At 35.0% G+C, this 22,606-nt stretch overlaps 2 protein-coding genes and 1 long non-coding RNA gene across 3 annotated transcripts; all 3 read right to left on the reverse strand.

Moving 5' to 3' along the window:
* Positions 1 to 750: 750 nt before the first annotated feature.
* LOC114399916 lies at positions 751 to 1,644 on the reverse strand. The gene is made up of 2 exons (XR_003663862.1): positions 1,198 to 1,644; positions 751 to 1,104 (listed from the first exon to the last, which is right to left on the reverse strand). It is a non-coding gene; the product is annotated as an uncharacterized LOC114399916 (long non-coding RNA).
* Positions 1,645 to 10,172: 8,528 nt separating this feature from the next.
* On the reverse strand, positions 10,173 to 12,169 carry LOC114398180 (heavy metal-associated isoprenylated plant protein 6-like). The gene is made up of 5 exons (XM_028360342.1): positions 12,047 to 12,169; positions 11,770 to 11,917; positions 11,415 to 11,653; positions 11,187 to 11,265; positions 10,173 to 10,984 (listed from the first exon to the last, which is right to left on the reverse strand). Exons 1-5 carry the CDS (start codon positions 12,053 to 12,055, stop codon positions 10,452 to 10,454), a joined length of 1,008 nt encoding a protein of 335 aa, XP_028216143.1. The 5' UTR covers positions 12,056 to 12,169; the 3' UTR covers positions 10,173 to 10,451.
* A 6,937-nt stretch (positions 12,170 to 19,106) lies between these two features.
* LOC114399028 (glucomannan 4-beta-mannosyltransferase 1-like) lies at positions 19,107 to 22,538 on the reverse strand. Its single transcript, XM_028361123.1, has 9 exons — positions 22,198 to 22,538; positions 21,519 to 21,617; positions 21,174 to 21,426; positions 20,943 to 21,053; positions 20,663 to 20,799; positions 20,441 to 20,557; positions 20,152 to 20,351; positions 19,826 to 20,020; positions 19,107 to 19,502 (listed from the first exon to the last, which is right to left on the reverse strand). The coding sequence occupies exons 1-9, from the start codon at positions 22,510 to 22,512 to the stop codon at positions 19,343 to 19,345; spliced, it is 1,587 nt and encodes a 528-aa protein (XP_028216924.1). The 5' UTR covers positions 22,513 to 22,538; the 3' UTR covers positions 19,107 to 19,342.
* Between the last annotated feature and the right edge of the window lie 68 nt (positions 22,539 to 22,606).

A 22,606-nucleotide genomic window follows, 5' to 3' on the forward strand; every position in this document is an offset into this window, starting at 1 on the left:
TTTATCGACCAAGAAAACAGGCCCATGAACATGCTGAATAGCTTATACCCTGCGCTTCCTATAGTTCCTTGTATAAACACTAGATGGGAGCAGAGAAAAAGACAAAACAAATATCAGGCAATTTGAGACTTAGACATAACAAAATACATTGGTTATTTCAATACATAACTTGAACCCTTTAGGATTTAAGGAAATAGTGACACTGTGAATGAAAAAGAAAAGAAAAAATATGAACCAGTAGAAATTCCTCTAGTAGTGAAATAAAACCTCCTCTCTAATTAAAAGAAGCTTATTAACACAACGAACACTAAAACAGAAAACTGATCTCTCTATCCAGAAAGATATGGTATGTAAAACTAAAACTTAACCAGCGAAATTTTTTTACCTCCAAACCCAAATTTAGGAGACCCGAAACAGAGACGGTTAAAAGCTTCCAATATACCAGAAATTAAAGTGAGCAGCACGTGCTTGATAATTAAATTTGTTTATTCTCAACTTAACTAACACCTGCGTGATAGTAACCTACCACCGGTCAGCACATTACAGAAACCGAAACTCAAAAAATGCTAACATCAATAATTGCAGAGAAAGAGGTAACAAGCTAATACGTGTAACTTTTCTGAGCACCAAATTCAGAACCCTGGACGACGTGGAAATTGTATGCAACAAGCATTCAACAAAGGGATATATAGGGGACAGACAGTTCACATGGTCAATCATGATCTCAGATATCCGTAGTACACCAGAAGAGAAGAAAACAGTATATTAGATTGCAGGTAGTAATTCACAGCATGCATTATGCGTCTAATTAAGTAGGGTTTAGGGTTTAGAAACACAATTAATTAAGGTTTGAGGACAAATTACAATACAAAAGAGATATAAGATTGATCTTATGATTGGAAAAGGGGAAGGGAGGTGAGAGAAATTACATTTATAACAAAACTAACAAATTAATATTTATCAGATGAAAAAAAATTACAACTCAAGTGCATACAACAACCACGAGCCAATACTTACTTTTGGTTTTCTTAAAATAGAATGATGAAAACAAAATAACAGTACACAAGGTGTGGCCCTCGTATCCATCTCCTGCACATGCCCGCTCTGCAGCTCCACTCGTAAAATAATTTTTTTTTTTTTTAAAAAAAGGTTAATTAAATCAGTAAACAAGGAATGAGAAATTAAGGTGGAGCTCACCGTTTTGAATGGGAATCATCAGTAGGAGAGGATGTGGAAGATGAGGTGGACTAGGTTGGCGCAGAGAAGGAAGAGGAGGAGGAGGAAGAAGAAGAGAAGAGCGAAGCGAAGGAGGAAGAAGAGGAGAAGGAGTGAAAGGATTATGGAAATGGGAGAGTCCAGAAACACCACCAACATGATTGATTAATTGCTTTGCTTTTGCTGCTTATGCTATTGCTATTGCTGTTATTTTACTTCATGGATTGCAATTTGCAGTGCAAGTCAAACCCATACTACTAGTGGTTGGAACAAATGAAGCTAGCTAGCTACCTTCTTGGTTAGTTCTTTCTTACCAATACCCTCCACGTTTTACATCGCACGTCCTGTCGCGTCATTTTCTGCAAGGGAAAATAATGCATTTACATGTCCCTATTTTTTTTCAACTCTACAATGAGAAATTAGATGTTTGATAATTGATAAGTCGTCTTATACGGTATAGCCGGTAGATAACTAGGTTTTAAGTATCTGATTAAGAATTTCGTATGCAATCTACACGTGTATACAAGAGTGTTATAGAATGTCAATTTTTTAAATAGATCTTATTATTCTAAGTGCTCACGTGATAATTATTACATGATTATGAATCATCACAGTTTAATTAATTTTTACATGACATGTAATTAAATTTTATAAATTCTTTTGTAGATTATAAAAGTTATGATTACCATACAAAAGAGAATATTGGATTTGTAGATATGTAATGACCTCAAATCATGTAATAATATATTTTCGTTAATTGTTGTTGTTTCTCTCTATTTCTCTTTCTAACATAAATACATAATATTTGTTTGATTGTAAGTCGGATCAGATCAAAATCAAATCTTTTTCAAATTTTAACCACCTTCATCTTTGAGTGTTGGACATCAAACCAAACATCCTAATATTAGACCACTTATCATTTTTTTTTTCTTCCCTTTCTCTTTCTCTTACTAGATTTCAACTAGGTTATTTTAGAGTTCCCAGCTCCCACCAATCAATTGTAAGTGTTTGGCGAAACTCTTACTTTTTAATTTCGGAAAAGGGTATCTGGGGAGCGGGGGCTAGGGACAACAATTTTTTTAAAATTTCAAAAACTAAATTTCGGAAAGGGATAATTATGTGGGTGAAATAACAAATTGGGAAAGGGAGGTATATCTAACAAATAGCAATTACCTATCATATATCCCGGGCCATGGCCGCTGGAAATTGAGCCTTACCACTATATTGACCTAGTGCAAATAGACAACAATGCCCTATTGTGTTGCCCAATAGTATAAAGGAGAAACAGTAGAAATCAAAGCCTGGTATAAAGGAGATTTTCTTCCTGCACCTAGGATACTTCTTTATACACCCAGCGGTGAGAGGAAAAAATTAAAAATATCCTTTCATATAGCTTATACAAATTGTCAATCCTTATAAGATATGGATTATCAATCCGTATAAGCTATATGAATTTTCAATCCGTATAGGCTTTCACCTTGTCTCACTCCTTTCCTTTCCGTCTTCATTTAGCTATAATGATAGGGGGAAGCCTTAATGGCCTTCGCGCCTTCCGTTTCGTACACTACAAGTGGGTCCTAGTGAGAGATGTAGCGGCGATTATGCATTTTTCCCTTGTAAAGACAAATGTTGTGGCTGTCTTTCGCCTTCTCGACATCCGGGAATGCTCTGATCTGTTTGAGAACTTTGATTGCTTCTTTTGTCTTCTCGACGCCTTCAGCGGAGTCACTAACAACAAGGGGGAGCTCTAGGACAAACTCAATGCGCTGATCGTAGGCGAGGACGAGGGAAGGAATGACGGAGGCAACGGTGAAGGAAACAACTACGTAGCACTTCTAGTTCACGTCAATCTTCCTGTACTAGTGGCATCAGATCTTGGTTGAGGTGAACATGCGGGCACCACGATACGTGTTTTCAAAGGCTCCTTGGCCAGCATGGTGGGTTTCGCCATCGGGAACCCAAGGAATACGGGAGAGGGGAAGGAGAGGAGTGAGAGATTGAACACATGAAAGTGGAAGTTGGAATGGGAATGACATGGAAAAATTTATATAGATTCTCAATCCGTATAACTCACACGAATTGTCAATTCGTATAAGCTACACATAAGGTTATTTTTAATTTTCCCTCTCATTGTTGGATGTATGAAAAAATATATGGTGCAGGAAGAAAATCTCGATAAGCCTAGAAGCCAACAAAAAATATTGACGTTGGGCTGAGCTTTCTGTATGTATGATGCTACAAGGAAAGACAGCATATGAATGATGCTCCGCAGGTCCCTCTTCAACATTTATATTTCATTAAGAATTTAAGATAGAGATGATTTAATCTTATTTTTAACCCATTTATACTCTAAAACAACTTTCATTTTAATTCTTGTATTTTTGGAAGTTGGAAATGGAAGGTTTATCCACTCTACCATTCTTCTACATAATTGACATCTTGACATTGTCACCCATCATGTACCTACTTTGCAAGGTTGCATACAATTCTTGCGTCGTCAAAATAGTTGAAAATTCAGACGGTGGGAAATGGAAAACAGAAGAATTGAGATTTTAATTCCTATTCTTATCCATACGGCCTCTAAAAGTCAAATATTGAAACAATGTATTTCCCATTTTTCACCTCAAAATTTAGGATAAGTCAAATCAAGTTGTGCCCATAAAGTCGGGCATATTTTATTGTCAAACGAATGGAGATTGAATCATTTTGAGCTCAATGCACGTGTATTTCTAATGAGAACAGTTCGGGGTTCGGGCCTTTTTAAGAATTCAAAATTACACCCTCTGACTTTTTGGTAATGGAGATTTTCAGCACAAGGGAAAAAGAAGGCGTTGCGTTAGAAAAATAGAATCATAGTCTCTATTATTAAATTTTTAATCAACCATAATATACTATACAGTAGCGAAATTCTTGAAAAACCATGGCATAACTGCATAAGTTTAATTCTTCATTTGAAAAACCAGGGGTAAATGAATTTGGTGAAGGGACCTTAGATAAGAGACGTGTCAAAGAGGAAAGCCCCACTCGTAGCGTGCAAATTCAAACTCCAGCACTGCGGCACGTGTCGATGACTTGGAATAGACCTACCGAATCCGAATCTTGTCTCATAATGCTAAGCTTAACTCAATTCATACGAGAAAAATAAATAAATAAACAATTAATTAATTAAAATATTCACTCCACCTTCTGCTCCTACTTCTCAAACTCATTGACCTCTTCATCCAGAACATTCCAAACCCCAAATAAACCCTTTTCAGACTCGTGCCTTACCAATTATTAGTGTTCCAATTTGTGACACTAGTTTATCCATAGGGACACATAAGAATTATGATACATGATGTATGTCCATGCCCTAGAAAAATTATATCCAAGAATGTATACACTATGATATCATCGTACACACAAATGGGTTATGGGCCATGAAATAATAAAAGAATTGAAGAAGCCGACATTTTCCTGGGTGTCACAATCAAGGATGAGTCACAATGGGGACCTCACTCATGACTCACCTTCCTCTCGATTCTCAAGTCTCAACAACAGAACAAGGTCTTATTTCGTATCTTGCATTTCACCAAAATGTTGTTGGCTAAATCTTCTTTGAATAGTAACCATCATTGTCTTCAGTTATTGTAAATCAGACATGCTGTAGAAATCCATGTGTCAACAATTGGGGCAGAAGCTTGCCTCGTAGTACAGTACAATGAATATCCATGATGTGTTTTGATCACCTAATCCACGATCCTTCGTACCCAAAGCAGCTCTTTCTTTTTAAATGTTAACGATACAAGTTAGGAATTCGAATTATTAATGGAAACCAATTGTGAGCGGATTCACGTTTGAAGTGCTATTCATAATGCAACATTGCACAAAGTTTCATTCAAAAAGTTTAGAAAAAGGTCCTGAATTGAACTTATGACCATGCAACTCTATTCTAACTAATATTAAAAAGAGGGATTTTCTTTTCAAGTAGAGAAGAGGCAATGAAAAAGGGAGCATAGTTCCTGCGGTGTCAACAGAAAAAATTTCATTGTAATCACAAATTAGGCTATGAAATTCAAGTCCTATTTTTTCAGGATTTTTCAGGCTTTAAGTCTGAATTAAACTACTATTTAAGCGGACTAAATATGTTCATGTTTAATTCAAACTCAAAATTTAAAGTCCTAATCTTTGATGAAATAAGTTTGGAGTAATTTGGCTAATTCAACCTGTTTTGTCACTTGAAATTACAAGATTAATTTGGTAGGTAAAAGAAAAAGAAGAAAAAGAGAGAAGTAGTGAATTTGAATTCCTCCCATTAAAAAAATAACAACTAACATAATGTTATGGACCAAATAATTATTAAGAACGCTTAAGTTCAGGTTGATACACCATTAATCATGGCGTACGATTTTGCTCGTGATTAACTATCACCACGGCAAATACCCCCTTCACCAAATGTTGGTTTCCAAGAGGAAGGAGACGGCAATGATCATAACATTCAATTGCCAAAACTTAAACCCGCCGTGGTAATTAGATGCTGGCGGGGTCTGTGAAAAATATGGGTAATAAACTACTCCTAAATTGTAAAATATTAACCTTTGCAATTGCTATCACTTTCCTCATACATAATTATACAAAACGATAAGGCAAAGGTTATTATTCTTTTTGGGTAGATAAGATAAAAGAATTTATTTAATGAACAGTTGAATAAGATTTTTAGTTAGTAAAAAAAATAAAAATTAACTCAAATATTTTTTCAAATCTTTATTACTTTACCATCTTAAGATATATTTTTTTTAATTATCATTTGAGTAGTATATATATTGTGTTTCAAATATGGTCACCATCCCCCGACAGAGCTGATCACACGATTTAAAAAGTTAATATCACGCGATGAAATATTATTGTGTACCTGGATTGATTTATTTTGAGGGATTTTTAAAAATATAACTTCTTAAAAGAGTTAAAATAAACTGCTTCTCTTATGTTTGATGATCGATGAATTGTTTTATCTGGTGTCATGATAATTTAAGAAGACAATAAATTACCTCTGCTTCAACGCACGTATCTTTTAACTTGAATATTGTGTGTGTGTGTGTGAATTTTTAAAATAAACTAAAATAACTTATCAAATATACTTGAAATAGTGTGCACAATTAATTCAAAGATAAACTTTAAAATAGGTAGGTGTGGTGAATGCCGAAAATGGCAGTTGTTGTGATGTTGCAGAAAGGAAGTCATTTTGGATTATAGCTAGCACCCTTGTTCATAACTTCATTCTCCATTCTCCATAAATGTCTTATATGCAATTATATTCACCTAATTGATTAGGTCATGGCGAACAGTATTCACCTGATACTCTTGGGAGCTCATATATGTGGCTTAATTGTGTTTATAAACATAATTAATCAACTCATAGTCTTAGATCATTTTTCCACTTGAAAAAAGGAATTTAAAAACAATGGGTTGAGCTAGGTGGGCTTGTAGTTGTAGCTTCGAGGCCCACTCCACGCATTCATTTGCAAACCATGACACAGAAGCTAACGGGAAACGCAAACGCATGACTCAGCTAGGCACCGTCGGTGGAATTGGAACGTTGTCGATTGTAATTTTAAGTCATTTTAATTTTGGAAACGTGAAACAGTTTCAGTGAAAATAATTCAACTAAGAACTTAAAGGCTTATTTGTGTACCTGAGTTCACCTCCTATGTTCGTTTGCAGTGAATATGTGATGGAAGAGAGTTGAATTCCATGGGTTCCAATGTCCACATTGAGGTGAAAGTTAATGAAAGCTGTTGTGAAAAAAAAAAAAAAAGCAATTAAAAATGAGTTCCCAATTCCCAAATACCCCTTAATATCTTGTGCTGCTCATGGTAACACTCCACATGTTCACTTGGTTTTTTTAAGGCCAGAATCAATTATGTGTCCTGTTTTTCTTATAAAAAAAAATTACCACAAGGCATATGATTGATTATGCCATGACATAATCCATTATATACCTATTAAGTTTTTAAAAAAAATCATATATATATACACGTGGGACAAAATTGAAACTATACAGATACTTTTTTTTTATTTTCTTACCTACTAAATAACTTTAATTCATTTTTTTATCATTATTAAATAATCTCATTTTTTTATTCTCTTTCGTTCCTTTTTATTTTTTACGATCGAAATTCAAATTGTAAGATAATATCAAACTATATATATATACAATTTCTAGTAAAAAAATACTAATTAATAAATTTGGTAATAATACTAGTTATATAATATATTAATCTTTTTAATAAATTTTGTTATCATTTATTATAATCTAATCCAACAAGATATATATAAAATTTAATAAATTCGATAAGAATATCATATCTATGACTTTTCATCAATTTTATTACCAAGACTAACTATACTTTGTGTATTCTTAAGTCTCATTTATCTATCCATATATATCTAATTATTAACATTATATTATAAATATTTATATATTGAGTAATATTATATCTTTTAATGGAAAGTATATACATTCTTTTTTGTTTTCTTACCGTAAATAACTTTAATTCATTTTTTTATCATTATCAAATAATCTCATCTTTTATTTTCTTTTATCTCTTTTTTATTCATTTTCATTTTCACTACCGAAATCCAAATTTTAATATCAAAGTATATATATATATATATGTGTGTGTGTCATTTCTAGTAAAAATAATAATAATTAATAATAAATTTGGTAGTAATACTAATTATATAATATATTAATCTTTTAATAAATTTTGTTGTCGCTGATTATAATCTAATCCTACAAAATATATATAATAATTAATAGATTTAATAAGAATAACATATCTATGACTTTTCATCAATTTTATTGACAACACTAACTATGATTTGTGTATTATTAAGTCTCATTTATCTATCTAATTATTAATATTATATTATAAACATATTTATATCTGGAGTAATACTATATCCTTTTACTTCATCCTCCTACAAATATTCCTATTATCTTTTATTTGAATAAAAAGTAAATGCATTTAATGCAGTAGGAGGATTTGTATGACATTGGAATACGAGCATTTAGAATTATTCTTAAAGTAAAAAAATAAATAAAAAACCACCCCTCCCTTCTTGATAGTATCTTAGACCCATCCTTTATCCTAACTATTGAATATTGTTGAGCTTATCAAGTCATCTGAATGTCTGATATTGAAATGTAATTGTTTTATAAGATTAAGTTACCTTCACTCCTAAATTCTAACAATTTTAACTTAGATAAATTAAATAGTTATTAGTATAATTTAAGTTTAATATTAGGATAAAATATATTTTTTACCCCTCTAAAATTTTCTAAATTTGATTTTAGTCCTCTAAAATTTCATGTATTATTTTCACCTCTCTAATTTAGAAATACTTCAATTTTAGTCTTCAAATATGATTATAGTTATTAACATTTAGTGACGAGTATAGCCACATATGTAAGATAAATAAAAAAGGAGAATGGATTAAAAAGATATATGTAAGATGCATAATATAACCACTAATGAATACAATGCTATTATTAAATGACATGAAATAGAAATAAAGAATTGGTTTTTTTTTTCTTGTTTGGTTAGTATGAATTGAAGATAGGTAAAGAGAGTTTACAATAACTCACATATTATACTTAATTAATTAAATTAGACTCCTCGATAAATAATTGGTTATTTGGTTTGAAGATTAATTTCCTAACTTAACACAAAAGCCCCCATCAAATATTGGAGGCTAGGATATGTTTAGTCATGCTGAAACTAAAAAAACAAGACAAATGTAGATCTTCACTCCTTACTTATGTTTTAATACATCAATGCTAGGAAATTAAATGCTCAAGATGGATCATCCGATAAAGAATACAAATGTTTGAGCTCGATCAAGATTTTGTATCACAGAACAAAGTTGAAAAGGATGATTAAGTATCCAATACATGCAACAATATTCAATTAGACAAATAAGTCTAACTCTTCCAGCATTTTACTTTTTTTCAGCAATAAGTTGCAATTCATTCACTTTTAGGAAGTATTTGACTTTTTTTGTTTTACTTCTTAAAAATAAAAGTTGGGTCAAACATTCTTTGTAAAAGCTCTTAATTTTTTTTAAAAAAAAAATGAGAATAAGGACCTTTTTAAAAAATAATTGAAAAAGTTTTTAAAGAGCTTTCGCAGAGTTTTTTCTTACATCGGGGGCCATTGGAACTATGCCAGTAGTATCCGGAAAAAGGAGTAGGATTGGGAAATGTTCTTCTATTGGCTTATTACAAAATTGGGATCATTTGATAAAGACATTCAAAAATAATAATGAATATACATGATAGTGTATTATTGGAGGTTGTGATGATAGATAACAACTATGGAAGAAACGAACGTGGGTTGCCATTGCCAAGGAGAACAAGAAACAAACATGGAATGAAGAATGCTCCTCTCACAAAGTTAATTCTCTGTTAAAACTAATGAAATTAGTGACATAGACTCAATAATTGATGTCGCTAATTCTAATTGGGAATTAAATAAGGAACTGAAATTCAAGAGAGAAAAATGTGAGTTGGTAAGAAAACACAAAAATGTAGAACATTATTTCTTAAATCGTTGGTCAAATAAGTAATTTTAACAATCAATGGCTAAAACAAATCTCTGTCAGGAAATTGTTTTAAAACAGATTCATATTAATATTTATTTTTTTATAAAAATGATCCAGAATGACCAATTAGCCGCCGGAAAGAAGATTGAGAATGAAATAAAGAAATGGGATGCAAGATTTTGATTCGATATAAAACTTTGTAATCATAATTTGACAGAATTAACAACTTACCACAATATTAGGTAACAATCTGGCTAATAAAGATTCTATACCACAATTACAATGACGTCAGTCCACCCAGGCACGACCATTTGGAGCGAAACCATAGGCTCAATCTCTAAAAAAACCCTACTTTGACAAGATCTGCGAATTTATTTACGATAACTTGAAAAGTTTCTGGAAATGATTTGTACATTAGTTATCAAATTTTCATAATAATAAATAAAATTATAGAACACAAAAAGGAAGCAGAACAAACAAAAAGAGGCTACAACAAAAAGTTACATGAACCGGATTTGTCAAGCCAGCCGGCCGTACCGCTCTCTACGTCATTAACCATGCGTTAATACAAAACTCTCTTTACGAATTTTATATAAAAATTGTTATTTACAGCCTGTCTATACATGAAAAATATTGAGAAACAAGACGTTGGCTCACATCACGGAACACGCATTGGGATTCTCATCGCTGAACATCTGTGGAGGAGGATGGTGAGGATTCAAGTAGAACGGGGGTGGTGGTTGTGCCATCATGTAATTATTATTATACCCTTGGTAATGGTAATTCCCGTAATTACCATCATACCCTTGATTCGAATACGAATTATACCCTGGTTGAACCTCTGCCTCGTAGCTACTACTTTCACCAGGTGCGTATCCACCGTGACCGTACCAGTACATAGGGGGAGGTGGGTACCCGTACCCGTACCCGTAGTGCTCCATTTTGTTAACCTCCACCTTCGCTGCACCGTCTTCACCTTCTTGTTTTTTTCCACCCTCTTTCTTACTATCTCCACCACCACCTTCCTTGTTCTCTTTCTTATTATCACCACCCTCTTTCTTGGGCGGGACCACTTCAACGTTCCGCTTCAACTTGTCGTTCAAATACGGTACTATTTCCTTCACGTCCATCGTCCCCTTTACGCTCACCAAATCCTTCCCTCCCTCAATGTTCACCGATTCAACTCCTGCACACCAAATGCGTCGCATTAATTAATAATTTTTATTGTGCCGCTTAGTTGAATATATAACATACGAATTTAAATTTTATATGGAGTATAAACTAGTGGGCTCCGGTATCATCATCCAATTATACTTAACTTGTATATTTTAATTAAAATAGTTAGGATAACGATTAAAAATGTAGGTCAAAATACACGCACGCCTAACCTTTGCTTTTGAGGATAATCTTTCGAATCTTCTGAACGCAACCGTCACAGTGCAATCTGATCTTCAACACCACCGTGCTCTGAATCAACCAAAATTAATTAATATAAAAATTGAACAAGTCACTCTAATTAATTAACTAAAATAACTCGATCAACACGGTAAAATTTAAGTTTCAATTAATTCGCGTTCTGCTTATTGACGAAGGTGAGAAAATTCGAAACTACGCACCTCTTTCGGAGCTTTCTCTTCTGCCTTTTTATCTTCCGATTTCTTCTCTTCGGTTTTTTTCTCTTCGGTCTTCTTCTCCGGCGGCTTATCGCCGGCGGAATCCTTCTTAGGCTGAGGAGAAACGAGTTCGACCTTCTTCCTAGTTTTCTCCGCTAGTTTATCTCGCACTTCGGCAGGGTCGAGTTTTCCAATAACCGTTAGTTTGTTACTTGATAGATCGGCCTTAACGTCTTCAACACCTGCATATGCATCCACAATCGTTAACGAATGCTCTGATCTCATTTTCAATTATCTCAACAAATTAGGAAAAAAAACTCGTAATCGTCTAATCGAGATATGAATAGTGATCGAGTACCTTCGAAATGGCGAACGGCGCGGTTGATCTTCTTGACACATCCCTCGCAATGCATGTCGAGTTTCAAAACGACAGGTACTGGTTCGTCGTTTTGCTTTGCTCCTGATTCAGGCTTCTTATCTGCTTCATTCTTCGCCGCTTCTTTTTTCTGCCACACAAGGAAAAGAAAAGGGAAAAATAAAATCAGCGATAACTGAAGTGAATGTGATTCGTGAAATACTGAACAGTGAATAGTGTACTGTGGTGTTTTGAGATAGAGAAGAGTATTAGAACTAACCTCTCCCATGTTATGGTGTTTTTGTGTTTTGAGGAACAAGAAAATGGAAGGAATGCTTTATAAAGAGAGGAAGAGTCGAGGGAGTAAGGATGAGACACACTCATGTAAGGGGTTGCGTCATGTGGCATGTATGTATGTATGTGAACAATGATATCGACATGACATGGCATGATTTTTCATTATTTTTGTTTTTATCTTTGATTCATTTGGTGTTTGGAGGAATATGCTTTTATGTGAAAACCTTGTTGCCGGTGTTGGCGCGTGGTAGGACTTGTAGTTGTCGAGAAAATTATAAATTTGACCAAACCCTGACTTGACAGGGAAGTGACTGATTTGCCCTTGGCTTTGCGGTGTGTAACTAGAAAAAAAAAAAAAAAAAAGTCAGTGACCTTTTGAGTATCCGTAGGAACCGGTGAAAACTAGAAAAAATAACCGTTGGGTTGGCGATAGGACGCAGATTTTGGAAAAAGCAGGAGTAGCTGGTATAATGTGCTGCAGTGCCCAATTAATAAAGGTCAATCCCGTTGGCTTTCCCCAAGGAAAGGGTCGCGGTTTTTCCAGTTTCTTAGATATTAGTTATTAGTTAAGAATTGGGCTTCGACGACCATTTTGCTCATAAAAAAATTTATTAGTTAAGAAGGAATGTTTTTAACACCCAGCATTCCTAAAGTATTCTGACAATTATTATGATAATATTTATTTAGGTAGAAATGGCAATGATTAATTTTTATTATTATATTTAAATAATTATAAATCTAAATTAAAATATTGTGTAATCATTAAATTTTTACGAGATTTATCTAATAAAAGTCAGTTTTTTTAAAATTTTTAATTATTACATCTTTAAGATATAATATTATTTTAGTGAGATCTTAAAATATTATTCTATTACGTGTCACAATATTCACATTGGTGTGTGTCAAGTAACATACTCGTTGCACGATACTTGTTTTCATTTCTTTAATTAACATCTCATTTTGTGATGTAAGGGAAGGGCATCCCTTGTTCCCATTATTCTCTTTCTCAGTAAAACTTGTTTGCTTATAAAAAACAAAGATTAAATGTAGAATGATTATGAGATTTTTTTTTAGTGTAAGTTTGCTGATTAAAAAAAGTAGCGTAAACTTAGACTTTGGTTCCCATGGTGTTTGAAGAGATTATAAATGAATGATTCTATCAAGTTATGGTAAGTAATTGCTTTTAATAACCTAAAATGTTTTATTGACAATAACTATAAAAGTAAAATTTGAGGTGAAATTATCTTAGTCTCGGTTAACTTCAAATGAAATGACACTTTTTTATATCTTTAAGTAAGATTGAAGATGTTTAAAGATGAATTAACAGGAGGATGATAAGAGTAAATAATAAACATCACTAAAAATGATTAATCAGGTTTTCAGTATTTTTTATCTATAAAAATCAAATAAATTTATAATAAATCACTTCCCCTCTTAACAAATAGTGATTAGTTTTTATATGTGTTATTTCACACAAATAACATGTAAAAAAACCTAAAAATGGCATGCATGGTGGACCACTGAAAAGTGATCCATTTTACAGCATTATTTTTAGCCGTAAGATCAATTAAGGTGTAGAATTTTATTCTACATCATCCTCCATCAGAACTTTCCTCTTCTTCTTCTTCATTGTACTCTCCCTCCCTCTCCCGCAGCCTTCAACAGTGCCTCCGACGCCCTCCGCCGTGAACCGCCGCTGGAGACGATTTTCGGTGGCTACACCATTCCCCCCTCCTTTTTTGCTTGCTCTCCCTCTTCTTTCGTCCCTCCATCCACAAAGACAATGAACTAAATTCCTTAATGAACTGCAACTGGATGCGCCGCCTGTCAAGATTAAATATGTTCTGTTTCTGTTTCTGTTTCTATTTGCAGTTGCAGTTCTATTTTTTAGGAAGGATAAGTGTTAGTTCCTATTATGTAGGGATCACATCCTAGGCATGTAAATGTGATCCGGTGCAGTTTAACGTTTCAAAATTCAGCTATATATAGCCTCTGTTCTTTGAAGATTAATGAGAGAGCATTCGTGCAGTTTCTTTTATACGCTTAGCTTGCTCTATCAGTTCCTCAAAATAGTTATAGGAATTTAACAATTGGTATCAGAGCTCCGCAAGGGGCCTGATAACCTAGTGAGAGTGTGTGTGTGTTTCCATATCGCAGCCTGTCGAATCTCATTGTCAATCCAGTGAAGTCCATCCAGGAGTGATACCTTCGTTTATTATCACAAAATCAAAACAATGGCAACCTCTGAAAAATTTGTGCAACCATCTATTCCTAAGTTTAATGGCCATTATGATTTTTGGTCAATGAACATGGAGAATTTTCTTAGAAGCAAGGAGCTGTGGAGTGTGGTGGAAGAAGGCATTCCCGCACCAGTAATTGGATCAGGACCAGGCAGTGAGGCTCAGAAGAAAGCCATGGAGGAGGCCAAACTCAAGGATTTGAAGGTCAAGAATTTTCTATTCCAGGCAATTGATAGGGGGATTCTGGAAACAATTCTTGACAAAGGTACATCAAAGGCTATTTGGACTTCAATGAAACAGAAATATCAAGGATCCATGAGAGTCAAGAGAGCACAACTCCAAGCTTTACGAAGAGAGTTTGAATTGCTTACCATGAAAGAAGGTGAAAAAGTAGATAGTTTTTTGGGGGCGAACTTGACTGTGGTCACCAAAATGAAATCCAATGGAGAAACTATGGCAGAGAGTACAGTGGTGAGTAAAATACTGCGCTCCTTGACAGCTAAATTTAATTATGTAGCTTGTGCTATAGAGGAATCCAATGAGATAAGTGTTCTAACTATCGATGAGTTGCATGGGAGTTTACTTGTACATGAGAAAAGGATGCAAGGACTACAAATGGAGAAGCATGTGTTGAAGGCAACTCATGAAGATCACACTCGCCAAAACACTTAAGAGGATTGGCCCATCAGAGGCCGGGGTCGAGGAGGACGTGGCAGAGGGAGAGGTAGACAATCCTTCAATAGAGCCACTATTCAGTGTTTCAAATGTCACAAACTAGGACATTTCCAATATAAGTGTCCTACCTTGGAAAAGAAAGCAAATTATGTTGAATTAGATGAAGAAGAAGAGATTTTGCTGATGGCTTACAAGTAGTTACAACCAGCACGTCTAGAAGAACGATGGTATTTTGATTCAGGGTGCAGCAACCACATGACAGGAAATAAGGCATGGTTTTTAGATTTGGAGGATGAACACTGCAGAACAGTAAAGCTTGGGAATAACATGCACATGACTGTGGTAGCAAAGGGCAGCCTCAGGATGCAAATTAATGGTATAACTCAGGTACTGTCTGATGTTTACTATATTCCTGAACTTAAGAATAATTTGCTAAGTTTAGGGCAGCTGCAAGAGAAAGATTTAGCCATTCTGGTTTCAAATAGCTCCTGCAAAGTATTCAATCCCAGGAAAGGATTAATTATACAAACTGATATGAGCGGGAATAGAATCTTCTATGTGACAGCCTCTATGCATCCAAAACAGTCCTTTTGTTTGCAAACAAAAACTGTCTCAGCCAAAGAAGCATACATATGGCACTGCCGTTTTAGACACCTGAATTACAAGGGTCTGAACATGCTGTCTTGCAAGGAAATGGTGGTTGGTTTACCAGCATTGGAGCATCCACAGAAAACATGTCTTACATGTTTAACTGGGAAGCAAACCCGAAAGAGTTTTCCAAACAATAGCTCATGGAAAGCATCTAGACAACTTCAGCTTGTACATTCAGATATATGTGGTCCTATCCAGCCAACTTCAAACAGTAGTAAAAGGTATTTCCTAAGCTTCATTGATGACTTTGCTCGAAAAACTTGGGTGTATTTTTTACATGAAAAATCAGAAGCATTGGCGGTGTTCAAGAAATTCAAAGCACGTGTTGAGAAGGAGACAGGAACATCCATCACTTGCCTCAGAACAGATAGAGGAGGAGAATTTCTCTCAAGAGAATTTGAAGTATTTTGTCAAACACAGGGCATAAGAAGGCAGCTGACTACCTCCTACACTCCTAAGCAAAATGGCGTGGCTGAAAGAAAGAATAGAACGATCATGAATGTTGTTCGCTCCATGCTGAATGAGAAGTAGGTTCCTAAAATTTTATGCCCAGAAGCTGTGAGATGGTGTGTGCACATTCAGAATCGGTGTCCGACAGCAGCAGTAGAGAACAAGACTCCAGAAGAAGCCTGGAGTGGTACAAAGCCAGCGGTGGAGTATTTCAGAATTTTTGGATGCTTAGCACATGCACATGTACTGGATCAAAAGAGGACTAAAGTTGATGATAAGAGCAGAAAATGTGTCTTTATAGGAGTCAGTGATGAATCTAAGGCATGGAGGCTATTTGATCCAATCTCAAAAACTATCATTATCAGTCGAGACTTAGTGTTTGAAGAAGACGAAAGTTGGGATTGGAGCAACACTGAGTTGAAAATCCAGCAAGATGAACTAAGTTGTGACGATGAAGGCGACGTTGAAGGAGAGAATAACCACAACGGTGGTGAAGATGCAGACGATGGAAGTGAAGGTGAAGATGAAGATGACGGTGGTCATAGTACCTCACTTGATTCATCTCAAGGAAGGGGTGAACGAGCAAGGAGAGCACCAAGATGGATGGCCGATTATGCAATAGGGGAAGGTTTTTCTGAGGAAGAAAATCTGAATGTAATGATGATGATGACTGAAAATGATCCAGTCTCATTTGAAGAAGCTATGCTGCATAAACACTGGCATGAAGCAATGACGAAAGAAATTGCCACTATAGAAAAGAACCACACCTGGAAGCTCAGAGTATTACCAGATGGAGTCTAACCAATTGGAGTTAATTGGGTATTTAAAACAAAATTGGATACAGATGGGCAAGTAGAGAAATACAAAGCAAGGCTTATAGCAAAAGGGTATGCATAAAGGCATGGAATTGACTACACTGAAGTCTTTGCCCCAGTTGCAAGACTTGATACCATATGGGTAATATTGGCTATAGCTGCTCAATTCAGCTGGGAGGTGTTCCAACTTGATGTGAAGAGTGCTTTTCTCCATGGGGAACTCAAAGAAGACGTATTTGTACTGCAGCCGGAGGGATTTATAAAGAAAGGAGAGGAAGAGAAAGTTTATCGGCTAAAGAAGGCATTATATGGCCTTAAACAGGCACCACGAGCCTGGTACAATAAGATTGAAGCCTATTTTGCCCAAGAAAAGTTTTACAAGTGTCCTAGTGAACACACATTGTTCACAAAATCACCGGAAGTGATAAAACTATGTGTGATGAATTTAAGCACTCAATGATGTTGCATTTTGATATGTCTGATCTGGGACAAATGCGTCATTTTCTTGGAATTGAAGTCAAGCAATGTGCAAATGGAATATTTATTTGTCAAAGAAGGTATGCACAAGAGGTGTTATCAAGATTTGGAATGCAGAATAGCAATGCTGTGAAAAATCCAATGGTACCAGGAACGAGGCTATCTTAAGACAAAGGAGGAAGGAGTGCTGATGAAACATTATTTAAACAATTAGTTGGAAGCCTGATGTATCTAACTGTTACTAGGCCTGATCTGATGTATACAGTAAGTTTAATAAGCAGATTTATGACCAATCCTACCACGGCACACTGGCCTGCAGCAAAGAGAGTCTTACGGTATGTGAAAGGCACAACTAATCTTGGAATCTTGTATAAGAAAGGAGCAGGCAACCCAAAATTAGTAGCCTTTACAGATAGTGATTATGCTGTTGACTTGGATGGGAAAAGTACATCTGCATTTGTGTTTATGATGGGAACAGGAGCAGTTTATCGGAAAACTGAATATTCCTGTATGATGTTTTATTTGTAGAAGTTGAAATTCAATGATCTACACACATGACACACTGTTAACAGGAGAATATATATAGACAATATAGAGTACAGGAGGCTTCTCATCACTATCAGACTAACAGACTGCTAACAGTTTTAATGCTAATAAAAGAGTGTTCTAGTATATTACTATTGGGAAAAACCTAAGTCTCACATCTGCTAGTGATAGTGTCAAGATAAAATATATAAGTGGGAGACAATCCTCATCCTATGAACTAACTTTTGGGGTTGAGTTAGGTCCAAACCCGTATTCTAAGAATTACAAACAAGAGTACAGCTATACACTATTAAAGCTAGATATGGCGAATGCTACTGCATGCTTCACTGTGAAGAGGATAATAGTGTAAAGGTTATGTTTGTTACAGCCACACAATTTTGTGGCCTTTCAGCAGTATTACTGACACATTTGATGTGGTATAATCTGCTTAGAGGTTACCAATGTACTGACAATGTTGCTGTTAAAATAGGAGAAAACAGAGGTATTATGGACAGAAAACCGTGTATCAGAGTACACAACGGATACTCTATTATATAGTGGTCCTTACAATAAATACTAATAATGAGAGGATATTTTGTTTCCTCAAAATCAGGTTCCTCTTTCCTACTAATAATAAATGTATATTATTTTATCCTGATTTTCAACAGTTGCAATGTACGTTTAGGTGAAGCTGCATTCCTTATGCTCCTTCTAAATATGTCACTGTCATATGACTACGGTACTTTTTTAATCTGTTTATACTTGACCTTAAGAGGATTAAAGATTTATTTACGCTGATCTTCATTCCCTTCCTTCATGTGGCATAAAGTTCATTTTCATTTACCCTTGTAAGAATTCATAGAAATAGCAAGAGAGGGTGATAACTTGGGATTTGCCTCTCAGGCAGTGGTGAAATTTGATTGTCCAATAATTTGATAAATATTTTCAAAATTATGTTACCTTTTTATTTTAATATTTTGTTGTATTTAACACGTGTCTTTATCCTTTGTTGATCATGGAACTAGCTGGTTTTAGAAAAGATAGAAGCCTCACAAGGTGTTCCCCTGTTTATGTTCATGAATATAATACTTATAAAGTTGAAATGCAGAGCTGACAATAGATAAATTTAAGCTGCATATTATGGACATGTATATACACACACTTCGATTCTGCTTGTTATGCTAATACTTATAAAGTTGAAATGCAGAGCTGACAAAAGATAAATTTAAGCTGCATATTATGGACATGTATATACACACACTTCGATTCTGCTTGTTATGCAAGAGCAAAAAGAAGTCCTGATACATGTGGATTGGTTCTACTAAGTAGGTAGTTTTAGCTACTCTCACCACCATTTCTATACTTTGGATAGCACTAGTCAACTAGTTTTGCGAACTAACTGAGTAACATATGAATTTAATAATAGTCTGATCATTGCTTTAAGCTTTAGTAGGGTACAATTGTTCCCACTTGCCCAAATCCCATTGTAAAGAAAGCTCCTGCCTGCAACAACAGATAGATAAAGAAATGATCGTGTCCAAATAGCAGGTCGTAGATTGCACAGTGCAGCATATACATCCCCACTATGATCTCCAATGGGTGGACCCTGAAGATTTAAGAAAAGGGTTAAAATATGCATTGGATGAATTAATAGGGAGTAATAGTCAAATATTGTAACCACTTTCTTTACCTTGCAGTTTAATGTAATCTAAAACATCACTAAGTCTAAAATTTATAAAAAAAGAGTAATTAAAATATTGTAATTGTGTAGCTGTTGCTCTTTTTTTCTTCTCCTGCAGGCTTAAGTTTATTTTTCAATGGTTGTATTAAGTTTCCTGTATATAATTCTAGAGCATTTCAATGATAATTTGTCCTGTTGGTTGAATTAATTACTTTATTTAGACAGACTAGCAGCATAGCAGATGGTACCTGTCTATAATTCGGAACCATGAAGTTCTTGATGGCCGAGCATTCTTTCTCTGTTTCATGGCATTTCCAAGCTTCTCAGTCACAACCCATTCATTGACACGATTTGCTTCCAAGAGTCCAATAATTGCTGCTTTAGTTCGATGGAGGGACATGACATTCTCAAAGAGTATCCAGAGTACTAGTAGATGCATGGATCTGTCCCATGTATAAGTGGATGTAGAATAATTAGGGTAGCATATGGAAACTGATTTGATTGAGCATGAATAGATACATTCAGAGGGAAACTGGATAAATTTTACACTGTTGTTGTAGTCAGGACCAGTTACCTTGGGGTGGAGACTGCATTTAGAATTGTAATGGTTGCTGGGATGTATATGGCAATCTGCTTTTTGAGACTGACTTCAGGAACTATCACACAAGCTGGTATAACTATGCAGTAAAAGAAGAATGTGACCCAATGTGCAACTATTTTCCTCACAAAGAAGAAAGCATAGACAAGATGAAGTCTCTTGAGAAGCGGTACCCTCTGGATTATACATACAGGTTCAATCAATATAAGATTTTGTAAATCTTGGTTGAATTTGTAAGCTGTTTATGAGAAAATTAAGAGGTTACATACATGGCAATAGAGGATTCCATGGTCATTTTCTTAAAGAGATTAGCTGGACCACATGACCACCTGTGCTGCTGATATCGGTATGCTTTAAATGTACTTGGCAGTTCATTTTTTACCTAGGAAGCATCAAAATTGCCCCACATGGGTATGGGGTAGTTTATGAGTTATTCAAACTTACAAGATATTATATTAAAGGAATTAGATAAGTATGGATAACTCACTTTTATGTCACCCACAAAAACAAATTCCCAACCTTGCAGGCTTGCCCTAACTGCAAGGTCCATATCTTCCACTGTTGTTCGGTCTTTCCATCCTCCAGCATCTTTTATTGCTTGAATCCGCCAAATTCCTGCTGTCCCTGTATTTAATAGAGGAAATTTGAGCAAGCCCCATATGCAGAGGTACTTGTCTGAATTTTATTCTATTATGTAATAGAGGAAAGTTGAGTAAGCCTGTATGCAAAGGTGCTTGTCTAAATTTAATAAATGAGCTTTAACTGACCATTGAAACCAAAGAATGAGTATGTTGAAGAGCCCACTTCCTGTTCAACACTAAAGTGATAATCGAGTGACATCTCTTGAAGCCGTGTCATCATACATTCCTTGGAATTCACTGTATCAGCATGAAGAAATGATTTTAAAGAACTTTGATTTGCTGGACTCATTAATAAGGCATGCTGTCACATTGATGTGGTTGGAATAATTTAACAAGGTGTTATTGGAAGTTACGTACCAAATTTCCATCTTGCTTGAACCAATCCCAATTTTGGGTTCTCAAGCAGATAAGGAATTGTATTCCAAAGAAAATCTGCATCTGGCTGGAAATCTGCATCAAATATTGCTACAAACTCGCAATCCTCAACATATTCCTTCTCCAAACCCTCCTTCATGGCACCTGCCTTGTAACCATTGCGATTTGTTCTTGTTTCATATTTGACATTCACACCTTTCTGCATCCATCTCTGACACTCTATTTGGACACATTCCTGCATATTTGAAAACACATGATTACTATAAATTTGCACAGAACGCATGCATATGGAATCTGCAATGAAGCTTTACTGGATTAATTGGATACCCTTAAGGATTGATTTGTTGAGTCATCAAGAACCTGAACTATAAATCTGTCAGCTGGCCATGACAGCCCACATACTGCTCCAATTGAAAGCTTGTAGACCTGGAAGCAGAATTGAAATTTTTTTGATGAGGTAATTTGTCTTTGTTCTCTTATAGTTATGAAAATTATTGTGGCCATTTTATTCCACATTCCTAGTTTGGACAAACACAACCGATTTGTGTGTTCCTTTACTTTGTCAGTTTGCTGAGATTTATTATGAGTATGATTGTTCAGAATTTAGAATATATTAAAATAATGACAATCTGAAAGGACAACCTCAGTGGTGGATCTTTAAAAGATGCTAGATTTTTTTGTTAAACTGAATAGTGCAAAACAAACCCCATGAAAAAAGAATTAATAAAAATAAAATGTAGGATTGATGGGATAAATTAATGACATGTTTGAGAACAGAGAATCTAGTTGATTTTTTCCCATTTAAAGCCATTCTTAATTTTTTACTATTCACAAATTATTAAAGAATATGGTTGGAGTTGGTGTGGTCATTCAGAATTGTAAAACACTAGCACATGATTGGGCAACTTAAATAGCATTTTAGGATAATTTAAATGGTAACTATGTAGAAGCATCATGTAACACTAATTTGAGTCTGTACAAAACTTCCTAATAAAAAGCAAGTTACCTCTTTCTCATTATACATGGGTATTTGGATCAGAACCATGGGGAATCTTTTGTTTCTCTCAAGCTTCTGTTTCATGGCTTCCAAGTTGTACTTGGTGTATCTTTTTTTCCCCAGCACTTTGACAACTAAAATTACAATTGCCATTGCTACCCTTTCAACAAATAGCATGATTGACATAATTGAGCATAGTATGACAGCTAGTTTTAGGACTGGTATTATCACTGGGGCTCGTATTGATTCCCAGGCATAGCGCAGACTGCTTGAAGTGTCTCCTGGAACCCTGACTTCAGGCTCTTCAAAGATTAGGTTTCTCATGGTTTCTAGGGTTTGTAGTTAAGAAGGAATATTGAGCCTGAAGAGAATGTCACTGGGGACAGAGGAAATTGGAGGATGGATCTGTTATTCGTTG

This window comes from Glycine soja, chromosome 19 (assembly GCF_004193775.1).
Source record: "Glycine soja cultivar W05 chromosome 19, ASM419377v2, whole genome shotgun sequence".
Classification (NCBI taxonomy): Eukaryota; Viridiplantae; Streptophyta; class Magnoliopsida; order Fabales; family Fabaceae; genus Glycine; species Glycine soja.